Genomic DNA, 23,729 nt, shown 5'->3' on the forward strand with positions numbered 1-23,729 from the left:
TTGAGACATTTTATAATCATTTTTCTGAATTCTTTCTCAGGTATCTCCAAGGCCTGCCCTCCTTCCATCATGGAGAGAAGGTCTACTTCTTGTTCATTTGTCTCAGATATTTTATCTTTTATCTGGACATGTGCCGATACGGTCATCCGCTTTTGCTTCTTGGACATGTTTAATGTTTACCTGTGGCCCTAATAATTAATTATGTGTTTTGGTAATTTTTTATGTTTTCTGATTACCTCCAGGAAGATGTGATCAGGATGTGGTCTTCCCTTTTCACTCTTCTTGTTGCTTAACTCAGAGTAACTTTTTTGGGCCTCAGTTGGCCTCGGCGGCGGGCCATTTGGGCCTCAGGCGGGTGGGTTGAGCCTAGGGCGGGCGGCTTGGTCCTCTGGGGCCCAGGTATCAGCAGCTGGGCATCGGGCAGCTTGGGCCTCAGTGGGCGGTTTGGGCAGATTGGGCCTCCGGGGGCCTGTGCCTCGGGGACAGGGCTGACAGAGGTTTGGGTCTCAGGGGCACGGGGCCCTGGCGACCGGGCTATGCAGCGGCTTGGGCCTCAGGGGCCTTGGGCCTCCGTGAAAAGGCTACGCAGCGGGTTTGGCCTTGGGGGCCCTGGACCTCGGCAGCGACCGGGCCTTTGTTGGGCCTGGGCCTTTGTGACCAGTGTTTGGGTGGGTTGGGCCTCAGGGCAAGTCTTGGCTTCAGTGGGAGTGTCTAGGCCTTGGGAGGGCCATGGCCTCAGTGGGCGGGCCTGTGCCTTGGGCGTTCCTGAGCCTTGGTGGCTTGGCAGAGGGCTGGTCTTGGCCGGGCAGTAGAGGGCTGGGGGTAATGGCTGCAGGGAGGTAGTGTCTGTATTTGATGGCGTAAAAGATGCCTCTCTCAGTCTCTCCATACCGTGGGTATCCCGAACTTCCTGATATCAGTGCCGATATCCCTCTCTATTTGTTTGGCTTTGATAGTTTATGCTTCCTTTTCTCTGGAAATGCAGCCTTCTACATGGGGTTGCTCTAGCCCTGCATTCCAAGGTCTGCAGGGGGCAGAGGCACTCGCCAGCGTGGGCGTGGAAGCGGGAGCTTCGTGTAGGCAGGCAAAAGCTCAAAAATGCCTGTAATTCTTCAGCAATTTGATCTTTTAAAAAAAACAAGTTCAGAATATTGAAATATAAGATCTTATGTTTGTTCGAAGGCTGTCTGTCTGCTAGACAAAGGTTTCCTGTGTATGATTCCTTCCCTTTTCCCCGGAGCCCTACCTGAGCTTCCTGGTCTGGGAAGTGCCGGTCCCCTTCTCGATATGTTTTTAATATAATATATATTATACATACTTTAAGGAGCTGTGGTAGCGTAGTGGTTACTAATTGGGCTGCGAACCTTACGGTCAGTGGTTCGAAACTACCAGCCGCTCCGCGGGAGAAAGATGAGCCTTTCTACTCCCGTAAGGATTTACACCCTCGGAAACCCTGTACAGGGTCGCTATGGGTTGGAACCTACTTGAGGCACTTAACAACAACAACAACAATACATACTTTAATGTATCTCTGGTGAGTCACATGTGATTAAGAAAATTCTTTTTATCAGCTATTTTCATGAATTTTAAACGTTGGTAATCTTTGACTTCAAGCAGGTTCCAAAGTTTCTGATATAAGTAGAATACTTCTTTTTTTTTAATTTAAAAATAATTATTGCATTTTTTTTTACCAGAATTTTTGTCAGTAGTAAATCATAGCATTTAACATCTTTGAGTGAATATTTTGGAGTGATACTATCCGCAAATTATGCATTGTGGCATATGTGTAGTGCATATTGATAAGGATGAGATGTACAAAAAAACAATCAAGATCCCAAAAACAGATGGCCGGCTGTAGTGGGTTTTGTCATAAGTTAAATATGTTGAAAATCAGGGACAGCCTATATTGGATTTTGTATACTGAACTATCCTTGTATTCCTAGAATGAATTCTACTTTGTCATGGAATTGTATTCTTTCGTTGTGTTATCTGATTTGGATTTTATTTCTGCCTATTTAGGAATTTTGCATTGATTTTCATTATAAATTTTGGTCATTGCATGTATGCGCTTTCATTGTCAGTTTTGATACATCGTTTTGTATCTTCCTATGAAATATTTTAGACAATTTAAAATTTCAGTGCTCTTAAACAATTTAAAGGGTTTGAAATTATCATTCCTTAATTGCTTGGTAGAATTCCTTTTTAAAACTCTCTGGGCCTCTATTTTTGCTTGGAGATAGTTACCTCTTTTGGATTCAACTTTGGTAATCAATCTATTCCTTAAAAATTATCCACTTAATTCATGTTCTTTAGTTTCTTTTCTTGGAATTGAGCAAATGTATCTTTTATCTTCTGAGGTTAATGTTGTTTTATGCCATTGAGTCAATATAGGGTTTCCAAGGAATGGCTGGTGGGTTTGAACCGCTAACTTTGTACTTAGCAGTCCAGTGCTTATCTTACAGTGCCACACTAGGACTCCAAAAGCAGTGTATACTTAATTTATCATCAATATTAAAACTTTAATTATTTCTAAAATAACTATTGTACAATATTAAATAAGACATTTCGTTTCTAATTATTTTCCTATCTTTTGACAGGCCCTGAAGAAGAAAGTGACGATGCTCCTGACCTTGAAGGCAGAGATCCTGATACTTGGCATGTTGCTTTTAAGATCTCATGGGACATAGAGACTCCAGGCTTGGCAATACCCCTTCACCAAGGAGACTGCTACTTTATGCTTGGTAATTTTAGGAGAATCAGGATGATAATGATGTTCTACTGCACGCATTTAGGTTGTTGGGTGCATATTTTGAATATGCCTTTTGCAGTAAGCTTTTCAAACATTTATAGTAAAAATGGCATTTCTTTATAAAAACATGGAGCTAGTTTTTAGATACTACTAATTTATCAGTGTGATGTTTCTGAAATATTTTACTCTGTGGAAAGATTCCCACAAACACGAGAGCTTTTTCTCGTTTTGCATTTAGTTTCTTCTCAGTAACAACAGAGCTAACAACCAGGCCTCGTTTGTTTCCACTGGTTCTTGGGGAAAGGATGTTTCATCTGTGATTAGGTTATCTGAAACTGGGAGGGCCATAGTCTTTCTTTTTGCTTCTTTGCTCTTAAGTGTTTTAGTTTGGATTTCCTACTAGTTTTATAGTTCACAGTGTATAGACAGTACGCCTTGTTACTCACAGATTTTCTTAGGGCTCATTCTCGCTGTTTCTAGCTCCTGATTGCTCAGAGTTTACCTCACTCCTACCTACTTGAGGGCTGTGCTCATGAGTTGGTTGTGGAGCCAGGAAGCACTAGGGGTCAAGTATAGAACTTATGATATGAATTAATTTCTAATACATTGGGCGTTATCTCTAGGCACTGTGTACAGTTTTGAGGGAGACAGGGATGAATCCATTTGGTCCTTGCTTTTTAAGATTTCAGAGCTCTTCAGGTATTTTCCAAATTTCAGTGATTCACTAAAACAGCATTGTTACCTATTGCTTTTTTTTTTTTTTTTTTAAGTTTTTATTGTGAATTGAGTGATTAGTTTACATGGGAAAACATCAGTTTACACCCATGGTTTCATTGCAATGATTACAATCTCCTCTGTGCATCATTATTCAACAGTATTTGCTTCTATGTTATCTATTACTTTTGTTTGCCAAAGATGTTGAGTCGAGTCCTATTCTGTGCTTTTTACAAAGGAGTTGAGGAACTTTTAAAGAGATGCTGGCTATATAATGTTACCAATCTCAGATTTGGGTTTTTATGTTAGCAGGAGGCTTGGAAGTTCATTAGATGGTTACCTCCAAACATTATGATTTGGCTTAAGAGTAAATGGATATTCATTTCTTAATAAACTCTATTCTCTTGGTCACTTTTTCCAGGAGTTTCAGTTAGTAATTTAAAAAATGAGAGTCAAAATGGTACCATTTTTGAAAAGCTTTATTATTTTTTTCTGGATCTAGTGGAAGGAGCTCTGGTAGCATAGTGGTTACGAATCGGGCCAGCAGTTCGAAACTACCAGCTGCTCCATGGGAGAAAGATGAGGCGTTCTGCTCCCATAAAGATTAACAGCCTCAGAAATTCTGTGCAGGGTCGCTATGAGTCGGAACCGACTCCACAGCACATAACAACAACAACAGTGGTAATAAATATTCAGTGTAAAAGATCTATAGAGCCCTGGTATGTAGCTATAGGATAAACACAGGATTGCAAGGTCAGTTTGAACCACAAGATTGGCGGTTCAAACTCAACAGTTGCTCCTCAGAAACCCTGTACTGGGTCGATATGATTTGGAATCTATTCGACAGCATTTAATGGCAATAACAACGTGGTAATAAGTTCTCAGTGTCAAAGTTCTACTACCACCCATTTGTTTAACAATATGTATTCTCTGGACTCCTGGTATGGTACTGTAGGATTAGCACTGGACTATGAAACACAAGGTCAGCAGTTCAAACCTCTCAGCTGCTCCTCGGAAACCTTACGCAGGTCACTATGAGTCGGAGTCGACTCAACAGCACTTTACAACAGCAACAACAACATGTGTTCTTTGCTGAATTAAAACATGCTCATTTTAGGGAAAATTAGCTCTGAAAGTAGAAATGATAAAAGAATCTCAAAATCAGACCATCGTGTCTGATTTAGTATGGTCTTTTCTAGTGTTTCTTCCTATAAATACTTATATATGTCCTGGTGGTTACAAGTAAACGTTTCTTTAATCTTCTCAATAACCCAGAGAAACAGATACTTACTTGATTGCAAAAGAAGACATAGAGGTGGGAGGAAGTTACTTAGGCATGGTTGCACAGCTAGTAAGAGGCAGGAATTAGAACTTGTCATTTACCATACTCTGACATGGGGATGCCCTTCTCCCTTCCTCCCCAACTGAGGCTCTGCCCTCCCACACATGTCCCCAGCCTGAGCGCCTCTCTCTACTGTACCTAATGGTTTTAGGATACCAGTTGTTCAGGAAGAGGTTCTGTTTGTTTTCCTTATACATTTCTTTTTAAAAGATACGTTTTTCTTGCCTCAGACATGGATTAATAATGCCAGTACTAAGTAATTACACTTTTCTTTTAAGTGGTTATCAGAAACATACATTAAAATAGAACAGAAGTTATTTTATTAGCTCTTGTAGCTAATTGAAATAGCTGGGATCCTACTGAGCTGTGCCTAGCAACACAGTGTACTCAAAGCCTACCTTGAGAATATCTTTTCTTATTAAGAGTTCATATTTGATTTCTCAGATGAATCTTCCTCCATCACCTTTTAAACAGAACAAAACAAAATGAAACTCAAAGTAACCGCGGTCAAAAACTACCTTTTCTTCTAACGTTTGAATCCAAATAGCAAAGGAGCCCCGTGGAAAGACCTTAGCTGTGTTGCTGCTACCTGAAATCTGAACTTCACGGCACTTAGGAAAAGGAAGCAGTTTAGCTCCATTTATAATAATATATTGGTCTGCAGAGGAAGTGCAGACTGAACCCTGTGTCTCAAGTCAAGACTCCAGGGGTGTCTGCTCAGGAACGTGGCGGGTGCCTGTAATAAATCCACTGCCCGTGGAAGTGAGTGAAGGCCCTGCTGGCGTTGCCTGAGGCCACACTTAACTGGGGTTGTCACGGTTTTACTTTTAAATTGCAATCTTTGCCCTAATCTCAGAGTTAGACATGACCAGATTTGCAAACAGATTTACAATTTTCACTAATTTTCCAACTAGGACTTCAATACACACTTAGGAAAACACACACTCTCTCTGTCGGTCTCGGGTGTTTCTCAGACTAGGGTGATTTATTGTACCACAGATGTTTTCCATAGACTGACTGTGGCTGAGGAGTTAGAGACTTACTTTGTGGCATGGAGACAAAGTGTGGGTTTTTTTGTGGAAGAGATTATACAGTTTGAGGGACATCAACCAAATTAATGTTCATTAACCAGGGGCTGAGTGTGGAGGTAGGGTATTTCAGGACAAGGGAAGGACTAGGTAAACATTTGGGGCAAACCTCTCCCCAGCCTCCACCCCCAACACTCCTTAATTAATTCATTGTTTTTACATGTCTACTCTATTCTCTCTGGTCTCTTTTGTGTCTTTAAGCCCAACTAAATCTCGTTTTGAGTTATCTGTTCCTATAATAATCAACTATTTTAAAACCTCAGCTGCCCAGTAAGGACTCCACTACCAAAAAGCGGGGATGTGGGTGGGGTTAGTAAATTGAAATATAGACTGGAGGATTTTGGAATTTTGCTTTATCTCACCAAGGGTTTAAGGTAGAATAATGAAAACAGTTTAGGATTTACTGTCATGTGACCAAGTTCCAGATTCATTGTCTTAATCTGGTGACTGTAGATGGTTGGGATCTCTTTTTGTCTCTGCCTCCACTGTAAAATGGGTATGTGATTCCCAGAGCTATTGTGACGATTATATGGGAAAATGTTTGCAAACTACACTTCAAACGTAGGGGGTTATTATGAAGCTAAGGACCTGGGTGGTGGTATATTGGGAACCCATACCAACAAAAGTGAGCACATGACGAACGGGGACCAAATGCCGTGTTCTCTTCTGCTGCACACCCTGTGTTTCACACATTTTGTAGCTGACTGGTACACATATATTTCCATAGCTACAAGAAAGGGAAATATCAACAACTGATCTTTGAGGGTGAGAAGCATTAACATCTAGCCATTGTTGAATCAGAATTCTGTGGTAACCACAGTCTTACTGTGGTTCAGGCTCAGTTTACTTTTAGTCTGACCAGTAGTCTTTTAAAAAAGAGATTCACCTTCCTTGACGTGGCTGTGGCTGAGAAACAGCAAGACCCAGAACACTGTGAATGTTTGACACATAGATGTCAAAAGCGTGGTATAACCTGAAAAGACACCAGGCTTCAGTCTTCTGGCATCAACGTGGGCATTGTAGTTGGAGTCTGTGGCTCTGTGAGCTGGAAGAACAGAGGCTACTAAGATTTTAAAACCTCTTAACTGGGGGTCCCCAAGGGACTTAACTTGGAGACTGGTATTGTCATAAATTCTTCAAGTTAAGACGTTTTACTCAAAGCAAAAGGCTTTTGTTATTTCTTCCTGGAACTACCCCCTTTCTTCCTCCCTCAACCTCAGAGTGACCAACTGAAGTAAAATGAACATGTAATTTATGGTTCAATCATAAATTCAAAATAATTATGCTTTATTGCCACTCGTCTTGAAATGTAGGTGCTGTGTTCTGTTTTCTGCCGAGGTGAAGGAATAGTACAGCAACAGTAATAAATTCTAACTTCAGGCTGCAGTCGGTAAGCTTAAGGAATTGCCATTTAAGTGGAAAGTGCTTGAACAGCTAAATGAGCACCTGTCATGTTTACTTTCACTTTGAAAACTAGAAACATGACAGTACAGTTTCAACTGCGTGTCCAACGTGAACTTACGGTGTTCTTTCTACCTTCTCAGCAACTAGAATATTTACTCCTTCAAAACCGAGGATGTTTCACTCCTTTGGAAACTCTCACTCTAAAATACGGCCCTAAAGGCTGGCCCTTTGAGTCCCGTGCTGTTTGGGTTGCTAGCTGATTATTATGATTGGGTTTTGTATTCACTAGCTGTCGGGAGAGGGCCTTGGCTTGTAGACTATATTCTGAGGCTAGGGACTGAGCGTGTGTTTCTAGGTACTGCCTTGAGAGGATCTCATTTCTTTTAAACTTATTTATCAGATCCAGTCTTTTGCTCATTTCTGTTTCAGTTGTGATGAGAATTTATTGAGGGCCAGAGATTGTGCTGGGAGCTTTGATGTATTTTAGTTACTCCTCATTAACAAGTCTACCAGGTTGGTAGCCCTCTGTCTCCGGCCCCTCTATTTTCCAGAAAAGGAAATTAGCAGAATTGACAGTTCATGGGCTGGGTTTCTTTTAGGGGAAATGAAAATGCTCTAAAATTAGATCATAATGATGGTTGCACAACCTTACGAACATGCTAAAATACATCAAATTGTGTACTTCAAATGAGTGAATTTTATGGTATGTGAATTATATTTTAATAAAGCTATTTTATAAAAGAAAATTGAGCTCTTTTTGTAAGTGGCCTGAGGTAATCTCACAAAATGGTTCACATCTCACTTAGCCCAGGAAATCCTATAAAAGCATACAAATCAAGAGGCTCAGATCTCCAGCTCCATTTTAGAACACCCATGAAACTGCCCAGGCCATCAAAGGTATGCATATCCAAAAAGCCACCAAGTATCTGAAAGATGTCACTTTGCAGAAACAATCAATGTGCACCATTCCTACTTTACAATGGCGGTATTGGTAGGTGTGCCCAGGCAAAACAGTTGGTTTGAACAGAGGTTGGGTGGCCCCAAAAAGTGCTCAATTTTTGCTATACATGCTCAAAAATGTAGAGAGCAATGCTGAACTTAAGGGTTTAGATGTGGATTCTCTGGTCATTGAATACATAAGATGAAGAGTGACGATATTTTAAAATTGCATTTGACTTATAGTAGGACTTCATCGTCAGCATCTTTAGTAGGAAGAGTGGCTCTGACCCAGGTGATGTGCTTTTTGCTCTCATCACCTCTACAATAACCATCGTGCCAATGCCACTCCTGGGTGAAGCACTGGCAAAGAACCAGATGGGATCTGGTGAAAGACCACCGTGAGTTTAAAGACCTTACTACAAACGCCGTCTAGGTGCTCAGCAAGACCCAGGTTTTGTTGATTGATGTGATCATCACCAATCTTTGACTGAGAAGAGGGAATGCTGTACAGCATTAAAATCTGAAGACTTTTTTTCTGTGAAGTTTGAAGGCCAGTATATAATGAAGCTATGTGTGTAGGGTAAGCACTGGACTGCTAACTGCAAGGTCAGTGATTTAAACCAAACAGTCTCTCCTCGGGAACCCTATACAGAGTCTCTAGATGTCAGAACCCTATTGGATGACATTTAGAAACAACAATAATATGTGTATTATTTAATGAAAAACCAGATAGTGTAATTGAGTTCATAAATAACAAGATATGATCCTTTTTATTATTCTGAAAATTTAATTGTTAAAAAATTTAAATTGTCAACAAAATGTTTATGTGGAAACTAAGCTCAAGAACATACTGACCGCATGGTATCAAAGGCTTCTTGAAAATACCATAAACTATTTTTACAAATAATCACTACATAGATATTTAAATATGATCCAAGTGAAAAGTTTGAAAACTGACTGTCTAGAAAGGAAAATAATATAACATCAAATCAAATTTCAGAAAGTACGTTCTATAGAGATTTGAATAATAAAGTATATGCATTGTACTTTCGAATCCTCTTATTCAATGCAATGACAGAATCTAAAATACTAGGCAGACAGTTAATATGCCCATTAACCTGTCTCAATCAAATATTAGATATTTAAAATGAAACTTCAGTAGGTATTGAATAAAAGTCAAAATATAAATGAATTTCTTTTCAGAGGTATGTAATGTCTTTTGTAGTACAAAAAGAGAGATGTCCCTTAGAATGTCAGATATGGGAATAACTGGCTTGGTCTTCTAGTGTAAGTATCTGAGTTGAATGCACATTTTACATCTTTGAATAGCCAATGATACATCTGAAAATAATTTATAATTTTTATGGATTCCTTAATTTATGTTCTTCCCAAATTTTCTGTTGATACTTTCAGATAAATTTATATATATGTATTTAAGTTTTTATTGTGAATTGAGTGAAAATTTACATGGCAGATCATCAGTTTTACATTCAACAAATCATACACCTTTTTTTATTACAATGATTATTATCCCCTCCATGTACCATCAGTTAAAAAAGATATAATCCTTTGCAATCACTAAACTTGCGACAGGTGAAGGGGAATGTTGCAAATATCAGATCAAGGTTTTATACTCCAACCGAGTCATAGAATCATGGCCCATTTTAGTTTACTTTGTGTTTGGCCCATAACTTTGTTGTTAGTTTTTCTCCCCTGGAATTTATAATTATGTGTCTTTAGTCTCATTGATCGGAGAATCACACTATGGCGATAGTTCTATGTCACAAGTGGCTTCGTCATTTACTTTTTAAATGCTTTAATATGTACTAGCTTCTTCACACCTCCTGTAGCACAGTTGTTATACTGGGATTTCTTTTCACCATACTCTTTTGCCACCACTTGTTTGTCAGTTTGTCATACGATGGTGGCTTGCATGGTGCTGTGGTGCTGGAAACTATGTCACTGGTATTTTAAATATCAGTAGGGTCATCCATGGTGGACAGGTTATAGGAGAGCTTCCCGACTGAGGCAGACTAAGAAGAGGTGAGGCAGACTACTTCAAAATGTTTGGCTACTAAAAACCTTATGATTAGCAGCAGAATGTGGTCAGATACAGTACTGGAAGGTGAGTCCCTTGGTTTGGAAGACACTCAAAATAAAATTGGGTAAGAGCTGTCTCCTTAGAATAGACTTGACCATAGTGACGTAAATGGAGCAAAGTTTTCAGGACCCTCATTTGCTTGTGGGGCACATCTGAAAATGAGGAAAAACAGCTGCAAACATCTATGAATAATCTGGACATGGAATGTATGAAGTATGAATTTAGGAAAATTGGAAGCTGTCATAAATGAAACGGAACACATAAAGATTGATATCCTTGGCATTATTGAGTTGAAATGAATGGATATCCATTTTGAATCTGACAATCATGTTTTAAAATACCAGAAATGACCAAGAAGAATGACATCACATTCATCATCAAAAAGAAGATTTCAAGATCTGTCTTGAAGAACAAAGTGTCTGTGAAAGGATAATATCCATATGTCTACAAAAAAAGACCAGGTAATATGTAAATGACTGAAATCACACACTAACCACTAAAGCCAGTTATGATGATATTGAAGAATTCTACCGCTTCTTCAGTCTGATATTATCAAACATGCAACCAAGATGTGTTGATATTTACTGGTGGTTAAACTGTGAATATTGGAAACAAAGAGGAAGGATCAATAGTTGGAAAATATATGGCCTTGGTGATAGAAACGATGCTGGAGATTGCTTGCTAAAATTTTGCAAGCCCAATGGCATATTGTTTGCAAATACCTTTTTAAGTAGCATAAAAGGTGACTATACGTATGTGCTGTGGAGTCCTGGCGTGGTGGTGTAGGATAAACACTCAACCTCAAGGTCACTTTGAACCTCAAGGTCAGCAATTCAAACTCACCAGCTGCTCTTCTGAAAACCTATACAGATTCTCTATGGGTTGGAACTGACTCGATAGTACTTAACACAACAATAACACATGTACCTCATCAGATGAAATGCACAAAGAATCAAATCAACTACAGTCTGTGAGCAGAGACAGTGGAAAAACTCAATATCATCAGCCAAAACAAGACCAGGGTTAGACTCTGAAATAGACCACCGGTTGAACATATGTAAGTTCAGGCTGAAGCTGAAGAAAATTAAAACAAGCCAACCAAAACCAAGATATGATCTGGAATGTATCCCACTTTCATTTAAAGATCATCTCAAGAATAGAGTTTATGAATTATACACTAATGACTGAAGGCCAGACAGTTATGAGATGACATCAAGAACTTATACATGAAAAAGGAAAAGGTCATTAAAAAGACAAGTAAAGAAAGAAAAGACCTAAATGGATGTCAGAGAGACTCTAAAACTTGCTTTTGAGCATAGAAAAGCTATAGAAACGGGAAGAAATAAAGTAAAAGAGCTGAACAGAAGATTTTAAAGCACAGCTCAAGAAGACAAAGTCACGTATTATAATGAAATGTTTTACAAAGACCTGGAGTTAGAAAACAAAAGGGAAGAATATGCTCATCATTTCTCAGGCGAAAAAACGGAAGAAAAATTTTAAGCTTCAACTTGCAATATGGCCAAAATAGTGAATGATGCAGAAAACATAAAAAAAAGATCAAAGGAATGCACAGAGTCACTGTACCAAAAAGAAATGGTCGATGTGCAACCTTGTTTTCAAGAGGTAGCATATGGCCAAGAAACAATGATACTGAAATATAAGCTGCATTGAAGGCTTTGGCGAAACACAAGGCTTCAGGAATTGATGGAATACAAACGGAAATCTTTCAACAAACTCATGCAGCACTGGAGGCACTCACTCATCTAGGCCAAGAAATTTGCAAGACAGTTGGAAGAGATCCATATTTGTGCCCATTCCAAGGAGAGATGACCCAATAGAATGTGGAAGTCATTGAATAATATCATTAATATCACAAGCAAGTAAATTTTTGCTGAAGATAATTAAAAAGTGGCAGCAACAGTACATTGACTGTTAGAAATTCAAGCAGGATTTAAAAGATGTGAAATTAGGGCTATCATTGCTGACATCTTATGGAGTTTGGCTAAAAGCAGAGAATACCAGAAAGATGTTTGTGTTTTATTGACTATGCAAAGTCTTTTGACTGTGTGGATCATGGTCCTGATAAACTATGGATAACATTGTGAAGAATGTGTGTTCTCAAACATTTAATTGTGCTCTGGGATACACATTCTTTGCAACGGAACTTGTATATAAACAAAGTAGGCAGTCATTCAAACAGAACAAGCAGATGCTGGATGGTTTAAAATCAGGAAATGTATGCACCATGGTTGTATTCTTTTAGTATACTTATTCTATCTGTATGCTGAGCAGATAACTAAGAAACTAGATTATATGAAGATTGGAAGAAGACTTATTCACAACTTTGCTTGCTGGAAGCAAAGAGTACTTAAAATACTTACTGATGAAGATCAAAGACTGTAGCCTTCAGTATGGATTACACCTCAATATAAATAATATAAGAATTCTCACGACTGGACAAATAAATTACAGAAATGGAGAAAAGATTGAAGTCATCAAAGACTTCATTTTGTTTGGATCCACAGTTAAATCTGTGGCAAACACATCTTTACACTCTTTAAGAACTTTGAGGACTAAGGTGCACCTGACCCATACCATGATATTTTCTATTATCTTATATGTATATAAAAGTTGGACAATGAATAAAGAAGACTGTAGAGCAATCAATGCATTTGAATTATGGTATTGGTGATGAATTTTATTGGTGAAGGTTATATCGTCTGTATATGAAAAGTTGTTACTAGTCTTCCTCCCATCCTTATTTGTTGTTAAGTGCTGTCTAATAAGTTCTGACTCATAGTGACCCTGTCTGTATAGAGTTTCTGAGGAGCAGCTGGTAGGTCTGAACTGCCTACCTTGTGGTTCACAATCCAGTGCTGATCCTACAGCACGACACTAGGAGTCTGCCCTTACAGGTCTGATTTATTTTGCATGGATTAAGTCTAACTAATATTCTCATGTGTGTTAGTCTCAAGTTGTTGTCTGCTGTTGTTGGCTCTCTGTTCAAAGAACTCCTTTTAGTATTTTTGTAATGTTTGTCTGGTTTTTGCAAATTCTTTTCATGTCTTTTTGGGTGGAAAAGACATAATTGTGCCAGCATATTAGATGGACGGTTTTCTTTCAGAGTTTTATATATGTCATTCCATTGTCTTCTTGCCTGCATGGTTTCTTTTGAGAAATCAAAGCTTAGTCTTATTAGTTCTCCTTTGTAGGTAACTTTTTGTTTTTTGCTGATGCTCTCTGGAGTCTTTACTTGTCTTTGGTTTTTGCAAAGTTTGAGTATAATATATTTGGTGCTTTTCTTTTGGGATCTATCCTGTTTAGAGTTATTTCAGCTTTTGTGATACTAAAGATGTTTTCTTCCAACAATATTCTCTATGGGTGTTTTTGTTCTTTCTTGTTCTAGAATACTTATCACACTTAAGTCATTCCTCTTGATTGTTGTTGTTGTTAAGTGCCTTCTAGTTGGTTCTGACTCATGGAGACCCTGACTAGGTTTCTGAGGAGTGGTTGGTGGGTTTGAACCATCACCTGAAGGTTGAAATCGACCTTGCTATCGTGTGATTATCCTTCAATGTCACACCAGGACTCCATTGATTGTGTCCCACATAAATCTTAGACTGTCTTCAGATATTTATTTTTCTGATTGTTCCTCTAGCCGATGATTATTGAGAGATTTTGTTTCTTCAAGCCCAGTAATTTGGCTTTCCATTGATTCAATTATATTGACAAACTAATTGAAAAAAAAAAAAAAAGGGAATCATGCAAAATAACCATACAATTAGAGAGCCAGATGAATAGCACGAAGACTCCACAAATAGATATTACATGGAGAGGGCAAAAAAACAGAGTTACAGCTTTTAAACTGAAAGGGGAAGGCAGCCCTTGCCAAAATAGGATTAAAAAAATTTTTTTTTTCCTATTTAGAAAGTGAAATGAATTATTAACCTCAAGAATCTCATTCTCTTTACAACCCCAAAACAAAGTGAGCATTCCTTAAAAGTTAATTTTAAAAAGCGGGATGGGAAAGTATTTGAGGTCATCTTCACCTGGGTACTTGTTTTTTGAGAGTTTGACTCCTGGAAACTGCATTTGAGGGAAGGTTTACAAAGTCAAACAAAGCCACTGGTGATGGCTGTGTGCTGTTGGAGACACTCTGTGTACATTCTTTTTTATTCTGTGAATAACCTTTTCCTAAGGATCCCTTCATAGAATATTTCCCTTTGGGCCTTTAAAAAATGACCATACTTATTTTGTTTTTTGCTAATAAATATGGTGGTGGTGGTGGTTATGTGCTTTTGAGTCGGTTCTGACTCATAGTGCCCCTGTTGTATACTGTTTCCAAGGCTGTAAATCTTTACAGGAACAGAAAGTTTCATTTATCTCCTGCAGAACCATGGGTAGTTTCTAACTGCTGACCTTGAGATTAGCAGCCCAATTTTAACCACTATGCTACTTGAGCTCCTTGCTAGTAAGTATGTTGTTGTTGTTGTTGTGTGCCGTGGAGTCGGTTCCGACCCATAGTGACCCTGTGCAGGGTTTCCGAGGCTATAAATCTTTACGGAAGCAGAAAGCCTCATCTTTCTCCTGCAGAACAACTGGTAGTTTCGAACCGCTGACTGTAATATTAGCAGTCCGATTCGTAACCAGTACGCTTCCAGAGCTCCTTATAGAAGTGATAATATATGTTATCCACATGCCATCAATTTTAAGATGAATTCAGAGAAATATGAAAAAAATGTTTATCTTTGAAATGTTGAAATATGTTGTATGCTCATTGAATAGAATTAACAAACTATAGGAAAAGTGTAAAGAAGATAACAAAGATGTTGTTGTTGTTGTTAAGTGCCGTCGAGTCAGTTCCAACCCATAGCAACCCTCTAGAGGGTTTCCAAGGAGTGACTAGTGAGCTTGAACCACCAACCTTGCAGTTCAAACTGACTTTGCAGTCTAGCGCATTAACCCGCAGCACCACACAAATAATCTATGGTAAAATCCACACACAGAGATAACATTATTCATAACATTTGGTCTAATTTCTTCTAGTATTCTTATAATTCAGAATATATGGTTCTTTTTTTCTAAAAATTAATATTATGTTTTGTGCTTTCTTTTTAATCCTTTTATGTCCTGAGTATTTTTCCTTATCATTAAATATTCCTTGAAAATGTGATTTTTAAAACTGGTTTAAAAATCAGTCCTTGCTTTTGGATATTTGATTCACATCAAGGTTTTTTATTTCACAATTATTGCTACAGTGAATATCCTTGTATGTGTCTTTGCCTACATCTCTGATGATTGTTCTAGGAAAAATTAGTTGAAGTGGAATGCCTTGTCTTAGAGTAGGAATATTTTAAAACTTGTTATTGTGTTGTAAGAATTCTTCAAAAGGATTTTGTATTATTATTGAATTATTAAAGTTTTCCATTTATCTTCCCAACCATAGGGTATGTGGTTATCAGTTTTTACTTTCACCTGCCTACTTCTCCTCACCCTACACAATGATGGGTATTAAAAATTTTAAATATTTTTTTTCCCTATTTGATAGCATTCTGTTGTTTTTCATTGCATTTTCTTGGCTTTTGATGCGGTTGAACATTTTTTATGTTTATTAGCCATTTGTGTACTGCTTTCTGTTGTTACTCACTGACTAATCACTGTAAAATAATGCACCAGACTGCAAGGTCAGTTTGAACCACAAGGTTGGTGGCTCAAACTCACCGGCCACTCCTTGGAAACCTTGGACAGTGTTGCTGTGGGTTGGAACTGACTTAATGGCACTTTAACAACAACAACAACAACAATCATCTTTTGCTTATTTTTCTCTTGAGGTGTTAGTGTTTTTCTTAACAGTCTTCCCACTTTCCAGATATTATATGATCTTGGATTTTGTACTTCAAATTTAATATATGTTTTTTAGGGGAAACATGTTTGCTTTTGATTGTTATTTATTTATTTTTTTTACTTGCATTTACCTTTAACATCTTCAAATGATAGTGTCACCTTGAATGCTTGTAGGATTCTTGAGTAACTATACTGCCCTCTTAAAATTTTATAGATATTGTTCCTACGATGTCTGCTATTTCAAGTTGAGATGTCTGAGGCTATCCTCGTTCCATCTTCTTTGTGGTAACCTATGTTTTCTCTTGTAATATTTTATATTTATTTTTTGAGATGTAAACTTTGACCAGATATGTTCAGGTACTTGGACAATCATTTTGTAGTGTGGCTCAGGCTTTTTGGCACCTTTGGAAACTCTTCTATGAGTTGTGTGATTATTCTTTTATCTCTCCGTTTTCTGCTTTCTCTTTCAGGGATCCCTAATTAATATGTATTTTGGGCTCCAGAATCTGTCTCCTATGTATTTTCTTTCCTGTCACAATTTTTCATATTCCTTTTGAGTTCTAGGAGAATTTCCTGAGTTTAATCATCCACTTCAACAGTTTGATTTTCTACAGGATGCATTATTCTCATTATTTCATCTGCCATAATTTAAAATGAATCTATGATCTTAAAAAACAGAAAATAGTTCCAAGAAATGCTTCCTGACCTCATCCTGTTTCATCTTTGTGTCTGTTTCACACATTCTCAGAGCCACGGTGCCTTCTTGAACCTAGAAGCTTTGTGAAAGGTTCAGTATTTTCTAATAGGTGAGTTTGAAAAAAACCTTTTTTCAGAAGAGAGAGTTTTGGTCATTTCTCAAAGTGATTTCTTTCCTTTGAACTGTAGAATCTTTGCACAGGTCTGGTGACGTCTCCTTGTGTATTTACCCTTATAGAGAGGGCTAACACTGGCTTATAGGCAGGTGGGTATTGAGATTTCTCTTGCGAGACATTAGTATGGAATCCTGGCCAAATTTGTACATGAAAGAAAAGGTATCATTGCATAGCCAGATTAGAGATTTGATAAGTGGAAGTGTGCTGAATAACTTGTTTTGAACCTTTCAGACCACCCCTGGTAAAGCTGCTTGGTCCAGTTCCTCAGCAGTGCCTGGTTCTCTGGTCAGAGAGGCGACTTGGCACGCGGTGCTTTCCTACAGAGCCAGGAGACCTGCCTTCTGGGTGTCCCATAGATTCCTTGCCATTCTTCTGAGTTTGGGGTGAACGCTTCTCTCTGAGTCTGCTTGATGTGTTTAGTAGACATGCTGTTCTTGTAGGTGACCACGTGTCTGTTTTCTTGGTCCTTCTTTTATCGAATCCCACCTACAATCTATTCAGCACGATTTGTCATAGCTCTGGCATATTGAGAACCTTTCCCTGCGATCATGCTGGAAGAGGTTTTCATCTGTCTTTTTGTTTGTTTGTTTTTAATTCTATTGATCATCTAGATAGGAATCTAGGGATGGGGCAGATAGAGACCTGCATTTATACTAACTTCTTGCTAGTGAGCTTCCTCTACCCCTTTCATTGACTATTCAATTATGAAAATGTTTTAAGTCAGAATCTCACAACATCTAAGAAAAATAAGGTCATAAACATTAAGACTGAGGGATGAGAATAGGCATGTAAGTAAGAATGAAAGCTGCATTGTTTGTAAAGAGAGAGAGGTTGAATGCAACTGTTAGGTTTATTTAGTAGTGGTTTATGGTGTGGCTCTGTGAGTTAATGCGCTGGATGGCAAAGTTAGTTTGAACCATAAGGTAGGCAGTTCAAACTAACCAACCACTCCTCGGAAACACTGTACATGGTTGCTATGGGTCAGGACTGCCTCGACAGCACTTAACAGCAACAACGTTGGGTTTATTTAAGCTCAGGAGGGCCTTGAGCAAAGCCTCTGATTGGGATGAAATTACCCTGATGACATACTGCCCAAGAAAACCGAGGAAGTTAGGGTTTGTCCCTGACTGAAGGGGATTCTCAGTACATACGATGCTCAGTGGTAAAGCAGTGCAAGTCACAAACACTAATGAGCCACACTATGTAACTTATACCTTTGCATTGTGGCTTCTTCTATGCGGTGAGATCTCATACTACACTGAATGTCCAGGACTCTCCTCACCCACTTCTAGTGTATCCAGTAATTAACCTGCAAGAACTGAGAACCCCTTATGTATTTTGTTGTGTTGAATAAATTCTATAAATGTTCATTCCAGTTGGATATGTTGTTGTTGTTAAGTGACGTCGAGTAGGTTCTGACTGATAGCGACCCTGTATAGGGGTTCTGAGGAGAAGCTGATGAGTTCGAACTCGTTCAAACTGACTGTGCAATCAAGTACTTATCCTACAGTGCCACACCAGGCCTTAGCCAGTATTTAGCTGTATTCTGAGACATGTCTGGAAAATGTCATTGTTTTTAGGTGTTCTTCAGTTGGTTCCTTCCAACTCGTAGCACAGAACAAAACACTGCTGGTCCTGTGCCGTCCTCAAATTGTTGTTGTGTTTGAGCCCATTGTGAAAATCAGTGTGTTAACCCGTCTAATTCATGGTCTTCCTCTTTCTCTTGATCCTCTACTTTCCCCTTAAGAAGGATGTCCTTTCCCAGGGATTGGTCTCCCAATAATATGTGCAAAGTATGTGAGACAAAGTTTCAGCATCTTCACTTCTAAGAAGCATGCCAGCTGTACTTCTACAAAGACACATTTGTTTATTTTGGCAGTCCATTCAATATTCTTTGCCAACACCATAAATCAAAGGCATTAATTTTTCTTCAGTCTTCCTTATTCATTGTCCAGCTTTCACATGCATATAAGGTGATTGAAAATACTATAGCAAAAAAAAAAAAAGAAGAAGAAAGACAAAGTGCTATGACGTGGGTCAGACACAGCTTCGTCTTCACAGTGTCATTTTGTTTTCCAGCACTTTAACAAGTCTCTTGCAGCAGATGTGCCTAATACAATGCATTATTTGATTTCTTGAGCATTGATTGGATTCAAGTAAAATGAAACCCTTGACAACTTCAATCTTTTCTTTGTAATATTGCTTATTGGTCAAATTGTGAGGATTTTTGTTTTATTTATCTTGAAGTGTGATCCATATTGAAATCTGTAGTCTTTGGTCTTCATCAATAAATACTTCAAGTCATCTGAAGTACTTCAAATGTACTTCATTTTTGTTAAGCAAGATTGTGTCATCTGCATATCACATGTTGTTAATGAGTCGCTCTTCAGTCCTCATACTGCGTTCTTCATATAGTCCAGTTTCTGGGAGTATTTGCTCAGCATACAGATTAAATAAGTATGGTGAATGGACACAACCCTGACACAAACTTTTCCAGATTTTAAACCATGTGTTATGTTTTGTTTGAACAGCTGACTTTTGATCTATGTAACTGGTTCTATATGAGCACAATTAAGTATTCCGAAATTCCCATTCTTTGCAGTGCTATCCATAATTTCCTATGGTACACACAGTCAAATACCTTTATATAGTCAATAAAACATAGTTTAACATCTGTCTACTATTCTCTGCTTTCCGCCAAGATCCATATGGCATCGCAATGATATCTCTAGTTCCTCCCTTTTCTGAGAGTGGCCTGAATTTCTGGCAGCTCCCTCTTCATTTACTGCTGCAATCATTTTTAAATGATCTCTATCAAAATTGTGCTTATATGCAATATCAGTGATATTGTTTGATGATTTCCATATTCTGTTTTTGTTAAGTGCCATTGAGTCAATTTCGTCCCATAGCTGGTGAGCTTGAACCATGGACCTAGCAGTTCAAATAACTTTGCTGTCTGATGCATTAGCCCACAGCGCCACACCAGGACTCTGGTCTGTTGGCTCACCTTTTTTTTTTGGTTGGCCAGGTAGCTGTTGTCTCTATTTCTTTTTTTTTTAACTTTTTACTGTGCATTGACTAAAAGTTTGCAGAGCAGATCATTAGTTTTACATTCAGTAAATTACACACTTTGCTTCATTACAATGACTGCAATCCCCTCCACATACCATCAGTTAACAGCATTTACCTCTATTCACTTTAACTCGTGCGTTCCTCCCTGTGTCTCCAGCTCCCTTCATCTTTACTCTGCCAACCTCCCTCTTGTCACCCATATTGCCTGCCCTGTCACCCATATTGCAGCTATCTGCCCTCTAACCCATGAACAATTTTCCCTTCTCCCCCATAACCATTATGGAATTAAAATACATACATACATACATACATAAATATATATATATACATAAATTCTTTTCTTAACGTTTTACAATTGTGGTCTCATATTTGTCCTTCTGTGATTGCCTAATTGCACTTAAGCATAATATCCTCCAGATTCATCTATGTTTGGGGTGTTTTGCAGATTCTTCGTTATTCTGCTGCATTGCATAATATTCCATTGTATGTATGTACCAAAGTGTGTTTAGCCATTCTCCTGTTGGTGGGCATTTAAGTTGTTTCCATCTTTTTGCTATTGTGAATAGTGAGTGCGTCCATGAACATGGGTGTGCATGTAACTGTTCTTGTTATAGCTCCTATTTCTTGAGGATCGACATCATGTAGAGGGCTTGCTGGGTCTACAGTATTTCTGTTTCCAACGTTTTGAGAAAGTGCCATACCATTTTCCACAGTGATTGTACCTCTTTACTCCAGCAGTGTAACATGTTCCAGTCTCTCTTCATCCTCGCCAGCATTTGTTGTTTTCTGTTTTGTTTTTGAACTTCACTATTAATGCTGGAGTAAGATGATGTCTTGTTTTTTTTTTTATTTACTTCTTTCTAATGGCTAATGATTGTGAACATATATGTTTGCAGGCCGCCTCAGTGTCTTTTCTGGTGACGTGCCTATTTATGTCTTCTGCCCATTTAAAAAATTGGATTATTTGTCTTATTGTAGAGACATTGAAGTATTCTATAAATTTTGGAGAGGAATCCTTTGTCTGACACGTTGTTGCCAAACATTTTTTCCTAGTCTGCGAGTCTTTTCACTCTTTTGGTGAAAATTTTGATGCACATAAGTGTCTAATTTTTAGGAGGTCCCTGTCATGTATTTTGTCTTCTGTTTGTGTGTTTTCAGTTATGTTTGGTAGTGTATTTATGCCATCTGTCAGAGCCCCTGAGTGCTCTGTGTATGCCTGTGAGGTCAAGTTGGTTGATTGTGTTGTTTAGTTCTTCTTTGTCTGTGTTGAGCTTCTTTCTAGTTGTTCTGTCTTTCATCAAAAGTGGTGTATTAAAATCTCCTGCTATTATCGTGGTGGTGGTGGTGTGTTTTCAGTCAGGTTTTGATGCAGAGCGACCACACATAGGTCTTCCAAGGCTGGAAATCTTTACCAGAGCAGAAAGCATCATCTTTTCCTCATGGAGTGCCTGGTGGACGTGAACTGCTAACTTTGCCACTAAAAGCTCAATGCATAATCTACCATCATTGTCGAGTTGTCTCTGTCTTTCTTCAGTTCTATTAGAGTTTGATCTATGCATTTGAGGCTCTTTCACTGGGAATGTAGAAATTTATTACGGTTATGTATCTCTTGTTTGGTTGAGCCCTTAATCATGATACAATGTCCTTCTTTGTTTCGTATGCTGGTTTTTGCCTTAAAGTTTATTTTATCAGAGAATAAAATTGCCACTCCTGCTCATTTTTTATTGCTTCTAACTTGATATATTTTTCCATCATTTGAGTGTTAGACTATTTTTATCTTTGTGTATAATAGGTGTCTCTTATAGACAGCATATTAAAGGATCCTGTTTTATTATCCTTTCTGCGACTGTCTGTCTCTTGACTGGTGCTTTTAATCCATTTATAGTCAATGTAATTATCGATAGGTGTGAACTGATTGCTTTCATTTTGCTGTGTGGTTTTAGTGGTGCTGCTGGTTTCTTTGTTTACATCATTTTCTACACTGAGTTCATTTCTTTTTTTGGTGGGGGGAGGTTTTCAGTTCATTTTCATTTCTGTTGTGTCAATGTTTACTAATCTTTATGATTTTTCCTCTTTTTTATTTTGATATAAAAGTGCATTAATTTTCTTTGAGGTTACCCTGTAATTTATTAATCTTGCCCCCATTTAAAACAGTCTATTTGACCTTGAAATCTGCTTGACATTCTTGCTATTTGAAAGTTCTGAATCTACACTGTTCCCTCTTTTTGCTTTGTAGTTGACTTCATTATAAACTGATACCTCTACTCCCTATTTTCAGTCATGTAGGCTTATTTTACTTTAAATACATCTATATCTGATTGTGCGATGCTGTAGGATCAGCATTAGAATGACTGCGAACTACAAGCTTGGCAATTCAAACCCAGCACTTAACAACAACAACATATCTGATTGAGTTCTAGATGATGTTTTTATGTGTGTCAATCTTAGGTTGTTGTCTACTGTTGTTGGTTCTCAGTTCAAGGAACATTCTTTAGTATTTTTTTGTAATTTGTTCTAGTTATTACAAATTTCCTTTATTTCTGTTTATCTGGAAATGTCATATTTGAGTGGTATCTTTACTGGGTATATGATTCTTGGTTTGCAATATTTTTCTTTAAGAGTTTTGTATATGAATCCCACTACCTTCTTGCCTGCATGGTTTCTTATGAAAAACTACAGCTTAGTCTTATTGGTTCTCTGTTGGTAACTTTTCCCACCCCCCCAAGCTTTCTCATAATTCATTCCTCGTCTTTGATTTGGGAAACTTTGATTATGATATATTTCCTTGATTTTCTTTTGGAATCTATTCTATTTGGGGTTTGTTCAGCCTCTTGTATGCTTATCCTCTCTTCTGTAATGATATTAGGGAGGTTTTCTTCCAACAACTCTGGAAAATTTCTCTTTGCTTTTTATTGTCTCTTCTTGTTTTGGAATTTTGATTAGCAGTAACTTATTCCTCTCCCTGGTGTCCTATATAATTCTTAGGGTTTATTCATATTTTTAAATTCTTTTTTGTGATTGTCTCTTAGCATTGAGATTGACCTTCAGCCTCACTAATTTGGGCTTCCATTGCTTCACATCTACTCCTTTGCCCTTTCAATGCATTGCCCATTTCTGAAATCTTAGTATTAATCTTTTATATTTTTAATTGTAGGCTTCATATAGTTTCAAATATTGCATTTATTTTGTCAATTGTAGAGACAAGTAAAGAAGGATAAAAAGGAACTAAAAAAGAAGACCAATGATGATGAGAAACAGAATATAAGAAGGAAAAACAAAAGCAGAGATAGAAAGGATAAAACTCATGGGAATGCAAAGAGAAGGAGAAGAAAGAGTAAGCAAACAAAAACAATGAAACAATGAGAGGAAAAAATCAAAACCAACACCCTTCCCCAGAAATCATAGCTGTTGGACCCTGAATGGCAAAAACTCTGAGGGGCTCCTGGTAGCCAAGAGCTTATGGGGTGGGTATGGGAAGCATTTGACAGAGAAGTTCTGGACCTAGATGGAGTTCCGATAGATCTAGGTGTTATCTATATTTAGGGTACCCAATCCTTTAAGTAGTTCTTGGAGGCCCTTGAGGGAGCTGGTTTCAGTGTCTATT

General features: G+C 38.0%; 1 protein-coding gene across 1 annotated transcript in view; it reads left to right on the forward strand.

Annotated features, from left to right (window-relative positions):
• The window catches only part of FTO (fat mass and obesity associated), a 621,108-nt gene that overhangs the window by 197,463 nt on the left and 399,916 nt on the right, over nucleotides 1-23,729 (forward strand). Inside the window, exon 5 of the mRNA XM_006863615.1 lies at nucleotides 2,598-2,741. Within this exon, the coding sequence (XP_006863677.1) occupies nucleotides 2,598-2,741 (144 nt within the window). The remainder of the gene's footprint in view (nucleotides 1-2,597; nucleotides 2,742-23,729) is intronic.

This window comes from Chrysochloris asiatica, unplaced genomic scaffold (genome assembly GCF_000296735.1).
Source record: "Chrysochloris asiatica unplaced genomic scaffold, ChrAsi1.0 scaffold00055, whole genome shotgun sequence".
In the NCBI taxonomy this organism is placed as follows: Eukaryota; Metazoa; Chordata; class Mammalia; order Afrosoricida; family Chrysochloridae; genus Chrysochloris; species Chrysochloris asiatica.